The following is a 24355-nucleotide window of genomic DNA, read 5'->3' on the forward strand; positions in this document are numbered from 1 at the left end:
CCCGTCGAGATTTCGGCGACGAGAGGTGCGATACGCACGCGGTGTGTATCCCGCTTGTGTTCTATCCTGTTGCGCGTTATGCTAATGCGCGCGAGATGGATTTAATACACACGCGTGGAGCGCGCGATGTGAATAATGCAACAGCGGGATCGCGATAGAGCGCTAGAATTGGCTTGCCTCTAACTCAAAGCGAACGGAGAGAACGAGAGAGAGAGAAAAAAAAATTAGGATACGTCTCGAATATTATTTGCCTGCGCGCACCGAGAATCGATCGCGTACCTATATCTCGCGTGAATATTATATATGTGTGACTATATAATACGCGTGTCGTACGAAATTGATACGCTTTTGCGACTATAACATTCGCTTTTCAGGCGAAACGTCGAATTCGCCTTCGGGGAACTTCAATACCTGTCGGTTACATCGGGGTCGGCGAAAAAAAAAACATATTTTTTCCCCGCGTATTTGTGATTTTTATGCTCGCCGAGTTCGAATCTGAAAATTTTTATTTTTTTCTTTCCAGAATTGCGCTATCATGTCGGGAATTTTAACGTGAACGAGATGAAACTCTGAAACTATTGCGCTTGTGCAAACATATTTCCGATGAAAGTCTATCGAAATTATTTCATATAGAGAAATCGGCGCCGGATCAGCGCTACGGATTTCGATTGGACGCGAATAGTAGTCGTACACGTCCGTCAAGTACTCGTTCGCGCGCGAACTAATTAGAATAATTTCAGAGACTCGAGGCGCTCCGATCGCATTTAATATCGCTGACAGACTATTGCGTTGTCTCTTGTCTTTAATTGGCTTGGTTTTTTTTCTTGAATTACGAACACAGGTCGCTTTTCAGACAAAGAATTTTGTAAGAGAGAGAGACATAGTTAATCGGGACAGTTACTTCATGCATTAAATCACGCGGTAATTATATTTATAAATCAAAAATATTCAAAAATATAATTTTTAAAAATAGTTTAATATCGGACATTTTGTTTTCGAGCTCTGGGATGGGAGGAACAATATTTTACATTGAATTCTTTTCATCGTGCAAAATATATGAAAATCTTTCATCTGTGGCGCGATGTGTGGGGGATTATTCGCGAATTGACGGTTAATTATCGTACGCACGCACGTGAGGAAAATGGATATCGATATACAGGGATCCGATATGTTTCGAAGGATCAAAATTTCTCTGTGTTTATTGCAAATGAAAAGTATTTCTATAGAAACAGATATAAAAAATATTTAAAGCTATATGAAAAAATATATAGTGCTTGTTTGAGTTTTTTTTTCATACACAATGCTAGTATGCGATAGCTACGGCGACCATATTTTTGTGAAGAAAATATAAAGGACAACTTAGAAATTGTTTCACAATAAAAAAGAGCAGGTTTATTTGTTAGACTAAAATTAAAAAGTTTTATAATATTTATTATAAAATATAAGTATATGTATGTAATATATAGGATTTTAAGCAATATATTACTGAAACAATACATAATACTTAAGTAGTATTACTTTAAAAAATATTATATTATCATAAAAATATGTTATTTCTTTAAAAAATGTAATCTTGATACTTTTCACAAAAATTAACTTTTTTTAATAAATCAGGTTTGTCTTAAAAATTCATAAAACTGTATACAGTTTATGTCAAAGTTGCATTTGGTATAAAAATACATGCTTCTAATGTTGTGATTTTTAATTAGAGTTTTTCACTGATGACTACATGTATATATTAATGAGAATATATTAATGAAAATGAATAATATATTAATGAAAATACTCGTTCAGTTAGATTCAGAAGCGTTAGATCTAGAAAGACAGAAGCAAAATTTAGTGCCTTTTAAAATGTTTTCAAAAGATACGTGTTTATCTGTAAAATATTAAAAAATTTCAACCCATTTATGTTGGCAGGTTTCATTTTATAGAATAAAGGACATTTCATAAAATAAAGGACAAAATGACTATTTTAGAAAAAAAAAAATTTAAAGGACAGAGCAACAAAATAAAGAACTGTCCTCTTAAATGTAGGACGTATGGTCACCGTAGTGATAGCATAAACCGTCGTTACAAATATCCCTCGTTTTCGTCAATCAGATATTCAAATCTGATATTTATAATCTGATTGCCTCGTTATATTCCTTTATGTCGTACGTTTCTGTGAAAGTTTAATTACGCACGTAAAGAAACAATTCTGCCACATGAATGTGTGAGATGGGGTTGTAGTAGAAAACTGTAAAATAAAAATTTATACTCATTTCCGAGGGAAAATAGCGTACAAATCTTAGCGTAATAATTTATTTGTTTTAGTAGAAGCATTTTTTATTTAACGATGCAATAAACGCGAAGATAGAAGGAAATTGTAAACATTTCCTTCTATCTGAATTTTGTTTTTCGATTTTCCTATCCGATATCCTCTTAACGATTGAAGAGCGAAATTTTCGATTTCCCGTTGTTACACAATTTCGTGACTTTCTGTACGTTATGTCGGTTCGTTTGTGACAACACTCGAACGTTATGCACTTGTTTGCAAACCTTCGAATATTTATTTATGCCTTCTTCGGGGACTCTTGTCATCGTCGGCGCGCACATTATTCGCAATATAATACGCGGACGCGAATCGCGTGAGCGCGATATTCGCGCGCGAAGTGTCACGACAACGCGTCGTACGTTTATTTTATTATATTTTGCGCTAAAAATGCCGGACTGGAAGGAAGCGAACAATTCCGGTCACGATCGCGACCTATCGTGGACTTATATCTTTTGCAATCTGCGATTCGAATGGCCGACGCGACATGTGCCGCGGAAAATGCAATTACATCAAAGAGGTAACTCGACATTACACGTGACACGAAACAATCAATATCGTGTGTTTGCGTTGAGCTAGCTGGGGTCTTTGCCGATTTTTCACATCCGGAAGAACTGAGAAAACTCGACCACAAACGTGCAATAACATCGCTCTTTGCAAGCAAAATAGAAACATTCATTTAAAAAAGTATTTTTTTATGTTTTTATCTGTCTTTCGTTCTCGCTGAATTTACGTATTTTTTACATAAAACTATTTTACATATTAATAAAAAATATTTCAAGGTTTTACAAAATTATGAAATTTTTTTTCGTTTTATAAAAATCGACGGAGTTGAAAATTATCTCAAACACAAGGTCAAAAGTCGCATCTGCGATTAGAGACAAGTTTCGTATTTTTGTTCTACGCTCTTCGACGTAAATAAAAACATTTTTATGCGCGTTCGGAAAACGAGGTCCGAAGTTCGCGCGGGTCACCCGTTATGGTTCCCGTCAGCTGATCGACCGCGCGCGTTGTACAGGCACAGTTCGCATTGCCGCTGTGCTTATCTAACCCAACCCGACCTGGTCGATACGCGGCAGGTAACGACGCTCGCGTCGCGGGCACGATGTCGCGACAGATGAAACAGATGATGAAATTACTGATTTCGTCGAAATTGTACGTACGTGCACGCGCGTTACGACGACGACGAGCGAGCGAGCGAGGGAGTTGCGTCGGAATTTTCTGCGCGCGAGGTTAGGTTAGTTCGCGCTCCGTGACGTGGAATTTGAATACACACACATGGTAACTTTCATAAAAATAAAAGGAAACCACCGTTGAAAGACGATGTCTGTCGTCTTAAAAAAAAAAAAACCTTGGACTTTTATGATCGTTATCAGCGCTCGCTATTTGAAAGGTGATAAAAGATCGCTTTTTTTCGAGAGTGTTTGTTATCGTGTCTCTTCCGCGATCGTAAACGACGCACTTAACGACCGACGAAACCTCGTGTCACGCGATCGATATTGCGACTTGATTTTCTGAACCGACGCGGCGAATGCGAGAATTTTTCGTCACAAATTTACAATTCGCTCACGAAGTTTGTATTCCGATATTGTTTGTTTTTTTTAATACTCACAATATTATTTCCGTTTTGCAGAATTGTTGGACAATCTGAGACCAGTGTCTCCCAAGCCGGGCCATATGGAGCGCGTGAAAACGCCTCTCGGCACGTCCAGCGCGACCGCGAACGAAGACGATCAACCGTTCAAAGAGAGATTCTTGAAAATCAACGTCAGGCACATTACGGACGGTCAGGTAAATAATTTTCATCAGCGCGTCTAGTTATTATAGGTTTTTATAGCGAAAAAAAATCGACATTCCTCTAAATTAAAATAAAATAATATTTTTCTTCAGGGTGTGGTTGGCGGTGTGTTGCTGGTCACGCCAAACGCGGTGATGTTCGATCCGAACGTTTCCGATCCTCTCGTCATCGAGCACGGGGCTGAATCCTACGGGGTGATCGCTCCGATGGAGTTCGTGGTCAACGCCGCGATCTATTACGACATCGCGCACATGAGAGTTTCCCACACGGAGTCCGGCAATTTGGACAAGAAGCCTGAGATCTACTACATGAAGAAACCCCAGGTAGATAATCGCAAATGCCAGTCTCCCGGAAAGGACGAGAATTTTCCCGAATTGGCGGGCGACGACAGCGAGAGCGTTTGCAGTTGCGCGGAGAGAGACGGTGACGCTTTTCCAAAGGCCTTCGAACGCGAGCTCGTCACTCCTACCAATCTTCAGAGCGTACGTATTTCTCGGGGATTCCGCTTGTTTATCTATGAAAATTAAGCGCGCACACTCTAGTAAAATAAACACTGTTTGTTGCAGGAAGAGAATTCAATCTCGACCAAAGAAAAGGAGAAGGAAAAAGACAACGAGAAGGAATTTTGCGGCGGCGGCCAGGCCAGTAGAACGCTGGAAGAACGCAGGCGATCTATGCTCGATCATCATTGGGCAGTTCCCAGCAAGGATCGGAACACATTTTCCGTCGACGACGAGCAGCAGGATTCCTTAAATTCTGATAAGGTGATTGCTACCGCAACTTCCTCGATAAGATAACTGTCTATTTGCGGTTAATGCAGAATCAATAGAGCTTGTATAAACAATCTCTATCGCACGCGATAAACTGAATATGTGTGTCATTTTTGCGACAGACGGAACCAGCCAAATCAAACGCCATTCCCGAGGACGAGGAAGGATCTCTAGTCAAATTGTCGTGCCATGATTCCGGTATCGATATTCGCGACCCGCCCATCCCGGTGGTTCAGCCGATACCGACGAAGAAGGTGTACTCGGACGCGGACATCGTCTTATCATCAGATTGGGTTCCCCCGATTACGATAGCGCCGACGAACGTAACGAGCACGCTGGAACCTGGATCTACTATCAACGGCAGGAAGAAGGCCAGCTCGGTGTCCTTTAGCTTGGAGAGCAACGCGGAAGAGCCTGAGAAAGATGAGGAGCACAAGGACGACGATAAACAGGAAACACGGAGGAACAAGGTACATTTAAATAAATTTGCATTTCTGATTGTGTGTGTCATACTTTTTTACTAGATTTATATATTTAATGCGACATTTTTGTTTTAGATGTTGAAACGTCTGTCGTATCCGTTGTCCTGGATGGAAGGTTTGACCGGCGAGAAGGACGACGACAGCAGCAAATCCGTTTCCGACAAGATGTCGAGCCTGCCGAACAGCGCGGATTCCCATCACTCTTCCGTTTTCAGCAAAGTTTTCTCAAGGTGAACAATTTTACGTCACGTTATATGAACAATTTTTCACAAACAACTTATATATATATATACAATATATATTAGCTTTCGAGTTACTTTAAAAACATACGGTTTTATATACATATAATTGCTTTTATCTTTTCACTCTATCTGTGTTAAGAATGAATAAGAAAGTTCCTGCAAGGGTGCGCATTTACTTATATTAAGAAGGAACGGTCTTATCGCATTTTACTTTAACTTTGCTTTTTGCTGACTTTTTTTAGAGAATATAGTACAAATGAGGTTATTTTATTTTTTTTTTTTCACAAACAAACACGTCTCGCACGTAAATTCGATTTCTGCTGAATTAATTCCTCGATAACTTGGAAATATAACTGACAAAACGACTATATAGCCTCATTTGTTGTGAACGTAGCGTACATTAGCTACTTGCATAGAAAGAGTGGCTTGTCGCACATGAAAGGCATTACGGGATACGAAACTTGTGGAGGGAAACGTTTACAGGGATGAATTTGCGAAAGAATATTCCAAGTTCTCTCTTATTTTTTTTCGACTGATATTATATATTTAAACTAGCCAGCGCGGTCGATTAAATTTCAAGTTAAAGCTCGTGTTAAAAAGTTGTTAACTTAAAATATTCATTAACGTTGTGTCAATGTCTAACCCATAACTAACGAAAAATGTGTAATGGTGGTGAATAAAAGCTCGCCGATCAACCTGGTGAGTGACTTTAGCTCGGGCCTGTTTGCTAAAACCCCCAGCGAGGAGAGTGGCGGTAGAGCGGGTGGAACACCACCGCTCACCGCCTCCTCTCTCTCCCAGGACTCCAGCATTTTCTCACCTGGTCCGGGAGGCCTTATTGGGTGAGTCTGGACCCGATCGTGACACCTTACATTTGTTGTATCCCAGTATCTCCTCCCCTATATTCCCTCTACTTTTCAATCTTCGTCTTTACAAACGTCTTCTGTGTATCTCGGCAGAATCTTCTCTTGCAATATTAAAAAGCAAACTACATGGATGTTATATACGAATAGAAAAAAGCACGCGCCAGCAATTATTCAAATTGAAATTTTTTAACGCTCAGAGGATTCTGCGGATCAAACATAATTTTCCCCTCTTCCACACACACGCTCCACTTTATTTCGTTGTCACTTGATTATCAAGACACTCTGGAGGAGCTTCCTGCTTTCAGGTAAATTTGTACTATTTGCCGAAAGATAGACAGGTGATGTAGACACTCTGCCAATAAACTCAACTCCACACCGCTTACAGCCAACACGATCAGCTTTGACACAAAATACTCAAGCAGTATACCTGATTTTATATTACTCGTCCCGAAGATATGAATATATACATCCCGATTACTGTTGTTTCCTTCTGTTATTATTTATCAATGTGTTTATCAATGTTATATATACATATATACATATATACATACATACATCGTATATATATATATATACGATATATGTATATATATACATGTATCTCGCTTCTGAACTATAAGGACATGCAAAACTCCATCGATGTGTTGTAGTTCGATCAGATAATGTAACACGCTAACTTACTTGTCGTTCAGAAACAGTTGGAATGTTGTTTCGCGTGAGATTCTTACATCTTTTGCAGCCTCGTTGATTCGCAAATTTCCTTTCAGACGTTCTTCCGTGGGCACTTTTATTAGACAGCAACCGTTGACGTCCTCCGGTAGCAGCAGCGTCGACAGCAGTCGAGGCAGCAAAACCTCAACGACGGCGCCGCGATTGGACTATCGCAGTATGGTCTCCGTCGAGGACATGCCGGAATTGTTTGTGAGTTTCGACAGTAAGTATCGCCCGTTTTATCAACAAAAAAAAAATCATATTTATATTTCACAACTTTCGTGTTCTTTTATCGGAATGAGATCGAATATACACTCGTAAAAGAAAACAAACAAGAGAAAAAAAACGTATTCCGAGACAGACTTACGTTTCACACGAGAGACACTCACACGAGTCAGTGGACTCACTTAGTTTCATACTTTAGTACATGAGCATCGATAGTGCAAACGAAAATCAGGCAAGCGAAATCACTTGAGCGATGACTACGAACGACTTTTTTAACGCGAAGAATATTAGTAAATCACGCACTGCACTTGCTCGAAAACGCATAGACAGCTTTTTGAACGATGTTGTTTTTGCCAGTTTATTGTTTATAGAAATTGGAGCGCCTTTGGCTACAAAAAATTGCCACGGATTTGTGCGAATAGTTTGTTTGTTTTTTTTCTCTTCCAAATTCTACATCAGCTTCCCGTCCCGCGTACACAATTCGGCATAAGTAACCAAATGCGCTTATTTTGATGTACATTAAAGTAGTTTATTATTATTATTATTATTGTATTTTAGATTATTCTATTTTATGTCACATATTTATATACATATACATGTATATCGATGATTCCGTATATCACTTTATTAGACCGACATGGCTGTTCGATGTACACCGAGACATTGATCGAGGTTTTCGGAAAGAGACTGTAACGTGCGCCAATTTAACTCTGTCCGTTTTAATTATTTAAAGTCACAAATCACATCCAGCTTAAATTTCAGTACGTATTTTAAGAGAAAGACGACATCTCTCAGTGGAAAGATTCGTCTCAATATAATAGACATTCTCATAAATGTTTTTCTCTTTCTCTTTTTCTCATTCTCTCTCTCTTTCTCTCTCTCTCTCTCTCTCTCTCTCTCTCTCTTTCTCTACGAACAGAATATACGAATATATCATTTGCCAAAATCTTGAAACCCTTTGTGCCGCATTGCATGTAACGAACGTGAATTTTTTTTTTGTTTTGTTTTTTTCGTAACTCGAGTGATTCTTCCACTATTTGAAACGTGTGCGTATAACCTGAGCGTCGACTTGCAATTTTTCACACTTATTTATAATATTGTTCCATAACAATCGAATTCCAAGGTACAAAATATGTTATATCAAATGTACGTTCGATTGTTACGAACTTGAATGTTTAATTATTATTATTATTTTTTTTTTAATCATATCTCTGCGTTAATTAATTGCTCGATCATATCTTTCTCTCGTTTTCTTTCTCTCTCCAGTAATGTTTTGTCTATTTCAGATCAGCACAACGGGTTTCATCACATCTAGCTAGCAATAGTTTCATACTAATGCAGTAATGTCATTTGTTTCTGTTGCCCCTCTAGTCCAAGCACCTAATTTTCCCGAACTCGAGGGTCTGGGTAGGTTTCATACAGTATTAGCTTATACTCTTCTTCCTCCCCTTCCCCGTGCTGGAAAACACTCCCGATGTTTAATCTTTTTTTTTTAATTATTTGTCTACTTCATCTCTTTCTTGCGCATTTTGTCTCTGTCTTTTTGTCTTGTTCTCGATTTCATTCACTATCTATGCATTAAACATGATTTGCGCAATCCGCAAACGAAGACTGTGTGTCACTGTAATGGTTATTTCATCACCATTTCTTGCTGCACGTGCATTTTGTGTAAATCTATTTCTCTCTACAATACACACATATATGTGTTCGTGCGATTGATCTTTTTATTATTATTATTATTATTATTATTACGTCTCTCGTTGCGTCTTGTTATTCTTTTTATATACTAACTTTTTGTCCTGATATACTTTATCTCTTTCTCTCTCTCTCTCTCTCTCTCTCTCTCTCTCTCTCTCTTTCTTTCTCTCTTTCTCTCTTTCTCTCTCTCCACTTACTTCTCTGTGGTAATGTGCTTGCCTCGTTTTTCTATTTATTCCAGTGTTTTTTCATTCCACTTTGTGTGCGCATATGTAAGTGTGATTTCTCAAATAATTCCTAAACAAATTCGAGGAATAAAAATACACGAGCTTTTCTTATGTGTCGTGACTTCTTCTCTTTAACAAAAGCTGTTTTGTTGTGTGTAAAGTCGCGAATCTTGCACATCTCGTCGCCTAATCTGAATTTAAATATATTTAAAAAAAAAATAAAACACCTTTTTTTTTTAATTTCTTTCTGTAACTTGTTATTCAAATATTTCCGGAATCTACTTTCAATACCGTGTTCCTGACGAATATATTACTCTCGTTAACGCAGAATTGATCCCGCGACCCGCGCGTTCTTGCGAAGACCCGCCGTTGTACCTGAGGCTGCGCACCGGAAGACCGAAGGACAAGAAGATACCGCGATCGACGCCAATTATGAGCTACGGCAAAAAGAAACTGCGTCCCGAATACTGGTTCAGCGTGCCGCGCAACAGGTAAGCGGTTCTTTCTTTTTTCTCTCTCTCGCGCGCGCGATTAGATCGCGCTTGCGTAATCATTGCCGATCTTGAAAGTTTTTTGGATGTTCGAATCGCATTTCTAGTTTTTTTTTTTTTTTTTCCAATCACGCGTCGCAATTACGTGAAGTGTGTTTTGAAACAACTTCAGACGTGAAGAGGTAACACAATTTTCTAATCCTCTTACAAATACAGACAACAATATGTTACGTAATATATTTGATCGTGCGTGACAAGCTTGTTCGAAGTATATCTTTTAATCGTTTAAAATACATTTCGATAAGATTTGACTGCGTTTAATGTGCGGCTGTGCACTTTCCAAAGCTCAGTTTTGTCGATTTTTTTTTCCTCGACGCTGTTCTCGCGCCAAGGTTGACCGTGTTAAGAAACGAAGAAGACGACGAAGAGATCCGTGGAATTCCCAAATTTTCGAGTATTTTTACATACATTGCGTGACGCGCGAAATTCTTTTTTCTACATTCAACGACGAACGAGTCGTAGGCGCCGCGATAAGTCAGTCCGCTTTGGCCGGTGCCGGAATAAATATTCGTCCGCGGACGTTTTTTTTTTTCTCGGAGTAAAGAATGAACGGACAAATTTTCTATGTACGAAAACGGTGCGCCGCGGTGTTGTTTTCACGACCGGACGCGCGCGCGCGCGCGCGTTTCTTCTCGCGAGAATCGCAAAATAGATTCTCGCCTCCTACGCCGGATCTTCTATTTATACGCGCGCGACTGATGCTCGATCGAGGTTTGCTGTGTACGTAGGCTGCTGGTGTTATGCCTACTTAATACGAACGCACTTAAAACTGTTTAATCGTAAACATTCCGTTGCGCGTGTGTGTTCGGGCGCAATCAACTATCAACCTGATAGACACGTAAAGTCGAATAAACAATCTTAATATCTCTCCACAAAAAGAGATGACTCTCTCAGTTTGCAAAAGTTCGTCTACAATGGGATTGGCAGTAAAACAGTACGGACGCAAACAATTTCCACGACTACGTCTGTCTCCACAATGAAGACGACATCGGATATTCCGCTGTTTTTTTTTTTTTTTTTTTAAAAAAACTTTAATTTAATCTTTCGCGGACAGACATGGGTTTTGCAGACCCGCTCAAAAATTGCACATCGGTGTCTTTAGTAAAATTAGTTTTTTAAACGCTTCAAAACTACTAGAAATTTTTTCAATTTGTTTTTTTTTATTGACGCAAAATCGTTTCAACTTTCGATTTAAAAAAAAAAAAAACAAACAAAATATAATTGAAAAAATATTAATTTTTCGCGGAGATATTCGATTTTTTAAAGTCGCGTGGGTCTCACAGATCCAGTCTGACTCGTAGTTTACTTTTGAAGTCTGTCCGCGAAGGGTTAAAAAATAAATAATCAGGTACTAGGCAGATATCTAAAAACTAAGTTTTAAAATTTACTGATTCACCGACATTACTGAAAAATCCCATTTCCAAACGCAAAGTGATACAGACGCTTGCTGCGAGCGGTATATCGAAGTGGAAATAATTCATTTCGCTTACGGGGCTACTTACTGCTGCGACCTTCTAAATCGGAAATAGGTCTCTTACGACCTACCGTTACAACCTAAAACTGTCTATTGTTGACGACTCTCTGTTGTCGATGACTCTGTCTATTGTTGACGACTTCGCACCTTACGATATAATCGAAAGCAAGGAGTGTCTCTCGAAGAGAGAACAAAGTAAATTGACGTCAGAGTGTAAAAGAGGCAAAAAATTAATAACAACAAGGTCCCGTCACAAACTTCAGTTTTATTTTAAATCGAGAATGTAAATCGATGAATCAATGAAGAGTAAAAACAAGACAAATTTCGAATTTTGCAAGAAACAAAAACTCACATTTACGTCATCGTAGAAAAGATTAATCACAGAATGACATTGTTTTTTAATCTTTACGCCACGATTTGCAATAAGCTCGAGGAAAGAAAGGGGAAAAAAACAATCTGTCATCTATAGTGTCACTGGTTTATTTAAGATATCGATCTCGATTCTCCGAATGTAGTCTTCGCGCGAAGTAAAAAAATCTTGCGACAGTTTTTTTTTTGGACGCTACTTGTTTACAAGCGTTATCGGCTTTGTTTCGCGGTATCGCGATTGCGATCGAACGGTGCACAATTTTGAGATCGATTCCGTAGCTGGATTAAGATCTCTGTCGACCTCATTTTCACATATCGATCTGAATTCTCGGTAATCGGTTCTTATATCACTCGTTTAAATTACGAAAGTGTCAAAAATAACTCTCGTTCCCGTTAGCGCGCGCAGGTGTTGCGAGAATAAACTCTCGACGCATCGGCAATTGTCTTGCTATCGGAGTTGTAAACGAGAAGCTGAGAAAAATATTGAAGGAACAGCCGTTGTATTTGTTTGATCTTTGCACTTTATCTTCTTTGTCGCGGAACATCAATATCTAAATTACCAATTTAAATTTTATGAAACGTTCTGTGAAAAATTGTACATTTGCATATAGTCTAAAAAAAAGTCTAAAAATCTACACAATTGATGTTGATAAAAATTAGAATTTGTAATGTGATTGTTAAGGTTGTTATTAAGATTCTTTTGTGTTCGAATTTTTGCGCTCGCATTTGTCTTCTTAAGATTTGTTATAATTAATCTTTCGGGCGGACAGACATGGGTCTTTCAGACTCATTCAAAAATTGCGCATCGGCGTCTCTAGTAAAATTAGTTTTTTTTTTAACGCTTATATTTTCGAAACTACTCAAAATTTTTTCAATTTTTTTTATTGACGCAGAATTGTTTCAACTTATGATAAAAAAAAAAATAAATAAATAAAATTGAGAAATATCGATTTTTCGCGGAGATATTCGATTTCGAAGTCGCGCGGGTCTCGCAGACCCAAGTCTGTCCGCGAGGAGTTAACTTTCGCACGAGCGAAAAGTTTTTTTCTCTTAATTTATTACAATAATTAATACTTATTCTCCTTAATATACAAACATCATAAATTATTTGTAACGACACAAGCGAGTTTCCTTCCGCGATTGTACAAATAACGTAGCTATCTGTTTGTTCGAAGAAACACGCGCACGTGTGCGAGAGAAGAGAGAAAATTTTCTGTTTGCGATCTCGACCAGAATCTTCGCTATCGCGATTGCGCACGTGCGAAAATAGATTCCGCGTTCGCTGCTTTTTTGTTCGAAGAAAACAAGAGTCTCGCAAAACGAAACTTTCCGCGGAGAAAAGCTGCGGTGAGAAAAAAAAACCATCTGCCAGTAAAAAAGATCGGAACGACAGTTGCCAAGTCAGCGCGACGAGCGAGCGCGCGAGTAACACACTGCACCGAGCAATGTTCCGCGTCGCGGCTCGAAACAAAAAGTACAGGTGTACCGAGCGTGAATCAAGCACGTGACGCGTAGCACGTAGCGCGAGTTCGCGTTTCGACATTCGCTTGCGACGCATATGAGCAACTACCACCAACTCGTGTTTTCCGGTCGATTCTCCGGTGCGTGTGCGTGTCCTCCAGCGCGTGTCGTTCAAAGTGTCGCGCGAGTGCCTCGTTAGTTGGAAGAAAAAAAAAAAAAAAAAAAAAAANNGAAATCCGAGAAAGTCCGCGTATCGTCGTCGCGCCGGAGAAAACTCTGTAAATTTAACGAACAAACTTGCCAAGCTGTCAAGAGGTTAGGAGTCGAACCGCCGCTGATAACGACCGATAACCAGTCTCGGGTGCGTGCTTCGCGTGTCGCGTTGGCGAGAAGTTGACGCGCGCCTCTTCGTCCTCGAAGATACATCTATCTCGTCGTTTCCCTTATCGTTCTTCCTGTTTCTCCGCGCGTGGTTATGGAATGGACGATGAACACGCTCGGCGGAATGGTGAACTTAATTTACGACCGGCACGTGAGACGAGCGGTGACCAACATGATGCCTTTCGTGCATCGCAGGTAGTATTATATTAAAACTCTGCCTTGCAACCTGTTGTCAAGCGCGCGAATAAGTTGCGAAATAGCGTTGCAAATTGCGTTGCAGCGCGATAACTTTCCTTTTGCATTTGCGTGTATAAAAAAAAAAACGACTAATTGAATAATACACGCGTGTATGTTTTTTTTTTTGTGTTTCGCACAGGGTGGACGATCTGTACAGGTTTATCAACGCGTGGGTGCCGAATCTCTACGGCGAGCTTGATGAAAACTACTGGCGGGAGCGCGGCTACATCCTGTCGGATACCGATACCGATCTGTCGCCGGAATTGTTGTCGCCCCACGAGAGCAGCGAGGGCGCGGACTCGACGGAGGAGGGCAAGACCCAGGACGGACAGGGCGACGATATCACCGAGCTGACGAGAGAGTCCTGGGAGGTGAGTAACGTGTCGAGTGCAATGTGTGGTTTTTTGCCGAAGATAATCGCCCCTCTGTAAAGAGCGGCGGGGATTTTAATAGCGAGGCGATACATAGATATCGATATATTTCTGCGGAGAGCTTGGCTATTCTCTTTTATTATTAGCCAACGTTGCGCAGAGATAAAAGGTTTATTGCAAAGTTACATAATGTTACATTTGAAAGCTGTGAAGATTTTGTTTTTACTGTTTGTCTTTATGATAAACGAGTAGTAGAGATATTTCTCGATTGGTTATTCGATTATTAAACTTCAATATCATCGAGTCGTTGTTACGCAGTTCTGTTGAGAAAATTCTGTTTCCTCAATTTTCTAACAGAAATTTCACGTTTTATTTTATCATTGCGGTTTGTGTTTGCGTAATTTAACCAAGAGAGAATGAAATTAGTAGAGATTTCCGCTGTAATTTTCTTCAAATCTCTCGCTCTTTTTTCTCTTTTTCTCGCAACTCTCGCGGCAAAGTTTCTATTTGTTTCGCTGAACGATAACCCGATCCTCGTGTCGACCTGCGAGACGACGTTTAATCGCGCGATGATAATCGCGCGCGCGAACGATCCGTCGTTGATCGATGCCGAAGTCCACACTTTTGTTTCGATCCCATTCGGCGAAATATATAAATCGATCTTTGTCGACGCGAGGATCGCGCGCAAAGTTCGAACGATCGAACACCACGAACGCCGATTTCCACGAGAGACATTGCTAAAAACGGCCGATTCTGTGTGATTGGCCGACAGTTGATCAAGGCCCCCTACGTAAAGCTGTACAGCATCCTGAAGACCTCGAGCGCATCGGCCGATTCCGAGCAGATCCAGGATTCGGAGGTACCGATCAAAAAAAAACAAAAAAACTCCTCCCTTTTCGGTGATCGACGACACACACATATATATATATGTCGTACAAAGGCACCTTAATTGCTCGATGTTGAATAATGCACCTTTTTTTTTTTAGTGACACCGCCGCACCCTAGACCTTGTTAGATCTCGGGTGCACCCGACATTATTGTGTCACGCGATGTTGCGGCCGTGCCTACATAATCGTTTTATGTCATTTTTTTGTTTCTGTTTTTTTTGTTGTTGTTTTTTTACAGCCGACTCTTTCAAAAGCCGCTTTTGCCCCGCTTCGACGATTCTCACCACACATGTCGTCGGTGCATTCCGTCGTTCGCAATTAGTGCGTTGTTATATATACATATAGTTTTTCCCGTGACCACAAACTTTATATCCTAACCTAACCTACTGCTAGTTCGTAGACGTTTATTTTCAGATCTTCTTCGCTGTTTACACACATCTCCCTCGTGTGTGTTGTCTCGCACACCGTTCGTTTACGAGTCTCATCGCTCGTCAATATTGACACATAGATTAATACCGGTAGTCGGAGAGATTAGCGGTTTTTTTTTTTTTTTTTTTTTTAATATGTTTGCGCGCGATGTGTTGTGCGAACGCGTTCGCGCGTGTTTATTCGAGCCGGGAGAAATCTTTTTATCTCTCTCCTCACACCGCGTATATTCTTATCGTGCACACCAAAAGAGACTGCATGCTTTTTCGTCGTAGATATTGTGTTACCGTTCTATTCAACTACTACTACTAGAACCTCTAGATGAATGTGCGAGCATGCACTCGAGTATACTCTTCACCTCTCGCGCATGAACAATTTTATATCTTTATCGCACATCGTTGTCACTGTCTTTTTTTCTTTCTCTCTCTCTCTCTTTCTTTCACGACGTGTTTTGACGTTTCTCGTTTGCGATTTCTCGCGAAACTTTTCTCGTTAAATACCTGCGCAAACGCACTTTCCAACGTGATTGAGCGAACGATTCTCAACGACGCGTAAAAAATCCGGAAAAGTTGACGAAAACCTGTGAGCATATTTTTGTTGTTGTTGTTTTTACCACCTGTGGTGTCGATTTTTCGAAAATTTCGTGAAACTCGAAAGTGCAGCGTCATGTATCAGAGAGTGTACATTTTTTTTTACATTTTTTTTTTTTTTTTTTTTTTTTTACTTTTTGTCTGCTTTTTCGGATTTGTTTCTCACTGCGAAGAGACAGCGGAGATTAATCGATTTCAAGGTGAAATTATAATTGCGAGAAATATCAGCGCTCCGCATGTTGTTTCAGTGCGGAGGACGTAATGAGCAGCGCGTAGACGTAAAAATAGAAAACACATTTTTATTCTCCTGCAAAAAAAGGAGATATCTCTCGGTGCTTTTATTAGAGATTATTGTTTCTGGCGTTAAATATTTTTAATCGCGCGCGCGTCTGGAATTTTCCGGCGCGCTAATGTTGTTCGACGTGACAATAAAGGTTCTCTTTTTTTTTTTTGTGCGCGTAATTAAGCGCCGCCGCCGTCGCCGCACGTCACAGATGTAAACATACACAACAATATATAGATATATCGCAACGTGTGTCGAGAGTCAGAACTCTTCTCGACGTTTACATAAATGGCGTTGCATTATCGATGAGAAATTGGCACGGTCGCGGTGCGAATTGACACAATTGCGGCAGATAACATTTCTCACGGGAGAATATTTTCCCGGGCACTTGTCACGAACATTCGTGGTTTTTTTCTTTTTTGAAGAAATTTTTTTTTTTTTTGTGCAAAGACAGCGACAGTTTCAATTGCGATCCGGATAAGTTGCGAGAAGGTTCGAGTAGAATAACAGACTCTCATATGATTTCACAAAAATGTAAACTACAGTTGAAAAACAAATAATAATAATAAAAAGATTATATTAAGCAGATTAAAACTGAACATAAGTTCCTCGTTTCGTTTTTTTTTTAATTACGTGATTAAGACAAGCGTGCGTTATCCGATTTAGAATTAAATATCGATTTCAGATAATGAGAATCCGACGCGGTGTAACGTAAAAATAAATACGTCAAGATCGTAAAAAAAAAGTAATAAAAATCGCAGCGTGTCGGCGCGCAACAATCTGTTCTTAGCAATGTAACACAGACAAAATCCATATATACTGGAGAATTTTTTTTCCTATCTTTAAATAACACGCGTGTGATTTACTCTTCGAAAATAAACGGGCAACATGCCAGCCGCGCACGCATTTATTTTCGGACGCTCTCGATTGCGCGCGGCGGTTTTATCGCGAAGAAGAGAAGCCGCAATTCACGCACCGCGCTCACACAAATCCGCTCGGATTTTTTGCCCGTAACTTAAACGCGCGCGCTAAAAAAAAAAAAAAAACTTTATTTAATTACGTCGACACGCGGCGGCGAATGCAAATAGGAAATTTTGCGGAGCGAAAATTTTGTGTTTTTTCCCGGTCATCTACACTTTATTTTTCACCAAAGAGGATTCCAAACAAAGTGAATAATGAACGAGGCGGAACTTTTTTAATCAATTTGTTGTTGCGCGCATTGCGTGTACGTTTTTCGAAGATGCGCGCGATAAGAACGATATTCGGGTCTTTCGCCGAAAAGGACGGTCTTTGATCGCCGAGGCATTCGCGGCGGGAGACAAGATTGTGGATGGCAACAGCACGTGCTGCGCGTCCGAGGATGCGCAATCGGCGCGGGAGGAAAGCGCGTCTGCTAGCATACGCGCGCGCGTCGCGCGCTCATATTCTCTCCTATCCCCCTACTATTTCTCTCTCGCTGGTTCGCACACACACGCTTGCGAACGTATTAGATTTACGCTTCGAAAGCTTCAGTGCGGTTTCAGTCCCCGTGAAGTGAAGCTCGCCCGATTGGAATCATCGCGCGTGTAAATAAAAAAAAGATGTTTTGAAAATTTTCGACATTTTTTTTTTGAACAAACGATAAGAACGATTAAAAAAAAAAAAACAACCGACGCTTCGAAAGTAACAGAAAACCTGCAGTCTTTCTCGGTTTGTCAACCGAGCTTGACTTTGACTTGATTGTTTCTAGTCGACTTGCCAAGGATCTTACGTAAAGAGAAGTAGTTCTCACCGAGAATCGATCTCGCGTGTCGAAAGTGTGTGCTGTAATAATTTTTAAGGAACACAACACGACTGTGGGGTTGAAATTCGAGTTCGCCGCGTTCGTACCCACTGCTGCTTTTCTCTCGCTCGGTACTTCGCGTACAACTCGCGCGTGCGCGTACGTGTGTGTGTGTGTGCGCGCACGAGAGGCATAATGTAAACTGGTCTCGGCGATTTTCCATTCGCGATCTCGAAAGAAAAAAGGAGGAGGACCGGGAGAAGGTGCGCGTCGATTTTTTTTATATAGTGCCCCGACGAAGATTAAATCGCGAGGATGTCGAAGTCGAAGATACCGAATCCGATCTCCAAGATCTCTAAGTTCCTGAAGAAGAAGACGAAGGTAAAGATCGATCTCCTCAAGTGCGCACATGTGTTTTTTTTTTCTCGCTCGTCTGTTCGCTGAACGGGCGAGAAATACGGAGGAAGGAGGTGGGGGGAAAGGGCACTGTGTCGAGAGAAAGAATGTAGTTTAACGAGGTTACATAATACGAGAGAATACGTAAACAAGATTTCGCTCGGGGACTCGGTCGCGTATATATCGGAATATTTGAATACGTCGAAATCCGCCCGGCAATTCCGAAGCGATACGCCGAGAAGTTTGAACGGTATAAAAATTTTAATCGCGTTCATTCTCAAGTCTCGCGATACACTTTTTTTTTTTTTATCACGAGTAATATTTCGTTTCACATAAAGAGACGCATCGGAAATCGGCAGCGTCGTTCGTACACGTCGCAACAAATGATGTTTATCCGCGAAAAAAACGGTCTTGAACAATTCGCGAGCGCGCGCGACCACCACGTACCACACACACACACACACATACATACGCGCGCGCGAGAGCCGTGCCTTCGTTTACGATCTATTTCGCGCAATTTGCACGCTAATGGCTCGCGAAGAGCGGCGCGCTTTGCAATACCGGGGCGGCGGTAATATATTTACAACCGGTCTTCGGGCCGAGCCCGTAAAGCTCACCTTTCACCGAACTGTGCGAGCGCGCGATACGCGAGTCGCTGCAAAAACGTCTGGTATTTAAACGTGAAAAACTAACCAAGTTCGTATCGCACATCGTGCTCGCGATAGTCTCGCGAGATTGAGAGCGAAAAAAAAAAAGAAAAAGAAACGTGAAGAAACGTGAGACTTTTCGATTTTTTCTCTCGGTTCTTTATCTCGGGAATAACGCGAGAGAATTCGTCACGAAGTGAAGTAAAAGTACGGCATTTTGAACGTGTTTGTTTCTCTCTCTCCGCGAGTTTTGAAGCGACCCGACTCGGGGTTAAAATTAGCAGAATTCGGATGAATTAGCGGATTCGCATGAAGGGCGGAAAATCGCATTCTCCGCGCGATGATTCATCGGGTCGCGAATATTCGGACGACGATCGCGCGCGAACTAAATCCGTACGCGCGAGATCTCTTGTGATTTGAGATACTATACTTGCAATTGACATTGTCACTTGTGTCGCAACTGGGCGAGATGAAATCTCTCGCGCGACAATTTATTCTACGCGCTACGTAATTGGTCGATAAAATGAATCTTTTTGAAAAATTATTTCGCGAGAATTAAAATTGTTAGCACGTTCTCGTGGATTTTTATCTCTCGCACCGACGAGTGATTTTGTTCGGAGGATGATTGTTGTCATCGCGTTGATCAATCAATCGCAGCGTTCACTTTGTTTTTTTTTTTTTTTTTTCCATTATTTCTCCTCGGGAGTCAACAAAAATCGAAAATTTGCTCGCGACGTTTGAGCGACGCTTCTTTTTGGGAAATATTGACCCGTGACCGGGTATTATCAATGCAGATAGACTATCATGCATTGCTCTCTTCCACAGCGCACAAACACGTACGTATATATTGTTGCAAATAAGCTTATCGACGTATTTTTCGTGCAAAAAAAAAAAAAAGAAGAAATTTGCGCGAACCTCTCTCATCGCGAATCTCCCCCGCCGATAATCTTTATCACCCTTTTACTCTAGCTTCACAACTTATAATTAGGCTAATTGGCTCGATAAGGTTTGTTGTTTTTTTTTTTTTTTTTTTTTTATTGTATGCGTGCGAGATTTCTTCGGTCAACAAGTGTATTGTGAAAAACACGATTGCGATATCGGTCGTAATAAGAAACTCTCGAGAGCGGAGGTTTTTTTTTTAACGTCTTTCTCTTCTCTCGATGTTTAATTGATATTTATTTGTATGCATTCTCGATTTGCTTCGATTTATCTGGATTTGTCTCAATTTGTTTTGCGACGCTATCTGATGACTCATCGTCGCTTATCCGAATAACGTAAGTGAGAGATGCAAAGCGGAAAGTGGGAAATAATTGAGCATATTTATTTCGGCACGCGCGTAAAATATTTGCAATAAAGTTTTACGATGTAACTAACGCGCGCGATTTAGAAAAAAAAATAAAAAATGATGTAAAGGCCGCACGCGCGTAATTACGGTTCTGTGTAATAAATCGCGCGCGTTTCTCACTCTCTCTCTCTCTCTCTCTCTCTCTCGCATTTAGGAATGCAAAAAAAACTTACACGCATCGTGAATACGGCACGTATACAATATGATGATGATACGATGACATTCGCTGACATTCGCGGCTCGACGGACTCGTTAACTTGCGCATTAATTTAGTATTCCCGGTCGTGTTATGTCTCTGCGCGTGCAATAAAGAAAATCGTCCGTTTTTCGCGTCGATTGATTCAATAACGCGATTCCTAGTCACCCTTCGCGGTGTTTCAACGAGGCCCCGGTCGCATTTCCCGGTCTCCTTGAATGTTGGTAAACGCCGCCGCCGCGGAGCGACCGACCGTTTTTAAGTGCCTTTTACGAAGGCGTTTAAATGCCTTTTTCCGCCTGCGCGGGACGACGATTGATTCTCGTTTCGGAAATGACGTGGTCCTCCTCTTTCAACACGATTGAAAGAAAAAAGCCGCGCTCATGAAACGACCTTTGTTGTGACGTATGTCTAAATATTTTGACGCGCGTCACGGTATTTTATCTCTTCTGTTTTTAGGAACCGATGATAAACCGGCGTTGCGCAACAGAAGTCGCGCACGCGATCATCTTTTACGAATGTGAAACGGGCATTCGTCACTTTTTGCGAAATTATGTAATTTCGAACGTCCGTTGTTGCGCGTCTACGCGCTTTTTACGCGTGCCCGCGATGGCACTCCTCGCAAACTCTCCGCCAGGAAATTTCGATTAGCGGATCGTCGTTGGCAAAGTCGGTTCGCAATTGGTGGCAATTTACGGTCGTTCTCCGCGATTATCCTCCACGCGCGCTCGCGATCTATATTCTGCGATTCAGAGCCGATTCAGTGCACGCGCTCTGCTCTCCTCGCAGTCTCTCTCCTCGCGTTTTTGTCTCTTAATTAAAATACACAACTCAAACGTGTGCGGCGGGAATACCGAGATTTCGACGAAATAAACGCGGACACGTAGATACGCCACGTCGTGTGGTTTCGCGTTTTAAATATTTAAACTGATAGAGTTAAAAAAAAAAGTTTTGAAAAAAAACAAAATTTCAGATTTTTCCTCGTCTCGAAGAGATGACCGTTTTGTCAAAAATCACAGACACATCCCGTCACACATTCCGCGGAATCGCGACAGTTGAGATCTTCATCGTCGAGTCGCGCGCGGAATTGGAGTGGAATTCAATAGTTTTTTTCCCCCTCTCACTTGATTAATGACGGATGGTCTCGCCTGGTACAAGGCGAATTGTGCATAAGATTAGCATTTGTAAGCGCGAGCTTGTGTCTCTTTCTCTCTCTCTGTGTCGTATCGGAGCGAGCACGACGTATATAGTTTGCCACACGCTCGCCGGACGTTTATATTTTTATTCCGGCGATGATTTATTCTTCGTGTGCCGGTAAGAAACGTTTAATCCATCCACTTCAATCGCGGAAAATCTTCTCATCCGCCGAGGTAAAAGGCGGCGTCACGCGAGATAAGGTTGATCGCGCGAGCGCTGCCGGGATATTTATAATCATTTGTCACAATGTGCGACGGTCTCTCTTTCTCGAATCCGCTGTTAATTCCGAGTGATAGCCAACATTGGCGATATCGATACTCGGTTTTTTCGTTTGCATATCTTCTGTTTGCGCGATACAAATTTAATTCTTGAAACAAATATACGTCCCGTCGCGTATAACTGATCGCTCGAAATTTATTTATCTTATATATATAGTTTTTTTTATTTTACATTTTATTTTGCCGTATTTTTCATGCTCTTGAAAAAGTGATGCAGAAGAAACAAATTTTTGGTGCGCAAATTGATTTATTAAAGACAAACAGTTTTGAAGATTTTCTTTTTTTTTTTTATCTCGTTTTTAGAATTTGTTTTTAAATAAAGGCATTTTAATGTATGTTTAAGTATCTCTTGCTTTTTAACACGCGACTTCGGCGTCGTTTTGACGAGAACGTCAAACAAAAAAAAAAAAAAAGAAAGAAACGATAAAATTCCACAAAAACATCCGAATTTGCTTTAAGGACAATTGTCGGAATCGCCGCTCCGTCCTTCGCGCGTGAAGGAAGGAACAGAAATACGCGAAATAAACACACGCGGAAATCGATCCGAAATATCGCATAATGGCGCGGAAGTTGGTTGTTATGGAGCGTCGTTAAAAACATTTTTGGCGAATCGAATGACACCGGTTGGCGTGGGGGAACGTCTCTCGATTCCTCTTTCCGCACCCGGGGTCGGTTCGTTAGCACGAACTCCCGTCATTATCGGAGTTGCATCAAGACTCGGACCGAGAAGATCGAAGGCCGATCGGGCGCGCGAGAATAATATACTCGAGGCCGACGCGGTCATTCGATGGCAATTGTACGTGTACTTGACATTAAAGCAGGAAGAAGGGAGAACAGGACCTCCCCGACGAAAGGTTTCTCCTTTGCGCGATGCGTCTCTCGCGCGATCGTTGCAAGAAATCGGATCGGGCGCTCGCGACGTTATTCAGTCTCGATCGATTCGTTCTGCGGATCGCAACGATCCTTCGCATCTTTGTTTGAATTTCTGCACGCGTAAAAGATAATTTGTGCCAATAATTTTTCTACCGAGTTGATTCGACAATCGCGGCAACGCGAATTTCGTCGCAAATTCGAATAATTTTTATTATTATTTTTTTTAATAAAAGATAGAATTTGCGCGTAGAAAATTTTATATCGCGTTACCGCGGTTGTTTTTTTTTTTGTTTTTGTTTTTAATCCCTTCGATCGAAAGCACATTTGCATCGAATTGTTGGTAAACACCGATATTTCAATCGACGATAAGAAGGTCAAGGCGCGCTACGGTGACGCGAGACAGCAGCATCCAGACTTCGACGCAACAACAATGACCGTCGATCATCCGTGTCCCATTTTGAATTACGTATTTCAGCATTCGTCGAGAATGCTTACGGTGAGCAACGTAGTTATTTCAATTCGCTTCTCTAATTACTTTTTCCTCTAATTAGTGTACCACAATTTGCTTTTTGTATCAATTGTTTTGTCATATTGCGACACAAAACAAGCCAGTAACAAGTTTTTTCCATTAAAAATAATTACACAATGTGAAGAACACGAGATTTGTATTATCGCTTATTTGCGCGCTTCTAAAGTTAGATTACTCGGAATTTATAGCTTATTGAGAATCGAACGCTGTTAATTATTAAATATATCGAAATCTTCATCGCGATTCACGGCGAACGCCGATAACATACAAAATCTTTTGCTTTGTTATAGATTAGATGATCGCTCCGATTAAAATCATCGGTGCTTCAAATTTCGTCATCGCGATCGATCGATCGGTCGTCTATCGATTTGTACCGCTGGCTCGAGTTCAGCTGATCCTATCGGGAGAGATCGAGCGACCTTCGTTAAAAAAAGACGCGTTTGGACATTTCCTTGAGGCTAAATGAGATCATTGTAAACAACCAATTATTGATAGTCTGCGAGTCTGTGGTTGCAGACGTTGTTCCTCTCGTGCGTGTCTTCCTCGTAAATTATAAACAAAACGCAGTCGCTCGCTGCAAAAAAAAGAAAGGTGCAACACAGTATCTCGCGAGATATTAAATTTCTCTCTGTGTATATTCCGCCAGTCAATGTACGTTTGAATTTATTATTCTCTCCGGAAGAGAACTTCTCGGAGTCGTTAATTCGTGAAGGAGGAATCGCGAAGGTCCTCATCTCTCTCTCTCTCTCTCTCTCTCTCTCTCTCTCTCTCT

The 24355-nt window shown here is 40.9% G+C and overlaps 1 protein-coding gene across 11 annotated transcripts in view; it reads left to right on the forward strand.

Annotated features, from left to right (window-relative positions):
* Positions 1–24355, forward strand: part of LOC109856571 (TLD domain-containing protein 2) — a 137618-nt gene that overhangs the window by 108045 nt on the left and 5218 nt on the right. For 5 of the 11 annotated variants that reach the window (XM_020431985.1, XM_020431987.1, XM_020431980.1 and 2 more), the window contains 10 exons: positions 3945–4102; positions 4202–4591; positions 4676–4873; positions 5002–5349; positions 5437–5591; positions 6287–6445; positions 7237–7403; positions 9659–9821; positions 13943–14174; positions 14947–15033. In XM_020431985.1, coding sequence (XP_020287574.1) covers positions 3945–4102; positions 4202–4591; positions 4676–4873; positions 5002–5349; positions 5437–5591; positions 6287–6445; positions 7237–7403; positions 9659–9821; positions 13943–14174; positions 14947–15033 — 2057 coding nt within the window. Of the gene's footprint in view, positions 1–3684; positions 3705–3944; positions 4103–4201; positions 4592–4675; positions 4874–5001; positions 5350–5436; positions 5592–6286; positions 6446–7236; positions 7404–9658; positions 9822–12785; positions 13762–13942; positions 14175–14946; positions 15034–17872; positions 18504–23337; positions 23551–24355 lie in introns of those variants that run through there. The other 6 variants (XM_020431988.1, XM_020431983.1, XM_020431984.1 and 3 more) reach the window with 6 other exon arrangements.

The sequence above is a fragment of the Pseudomyrmex gracilis genome, unplaced genomic scaffold, assembly GCF_002006095.1.
Source record: "Pseudomyrmex gracilis isolate BER0280 unplaced genomic scaffold, ASM200609v1 scaffold_124, whole genome shotgun sequence".
Classification (NCBI taxonomy): domain Eukaryota; kingdom Metazoa; phylum Arthropoda; class Insecta; order Hymenoptera; family Formicidae; genus Pseudomyrmex; species Pseudomyrmex gracilis.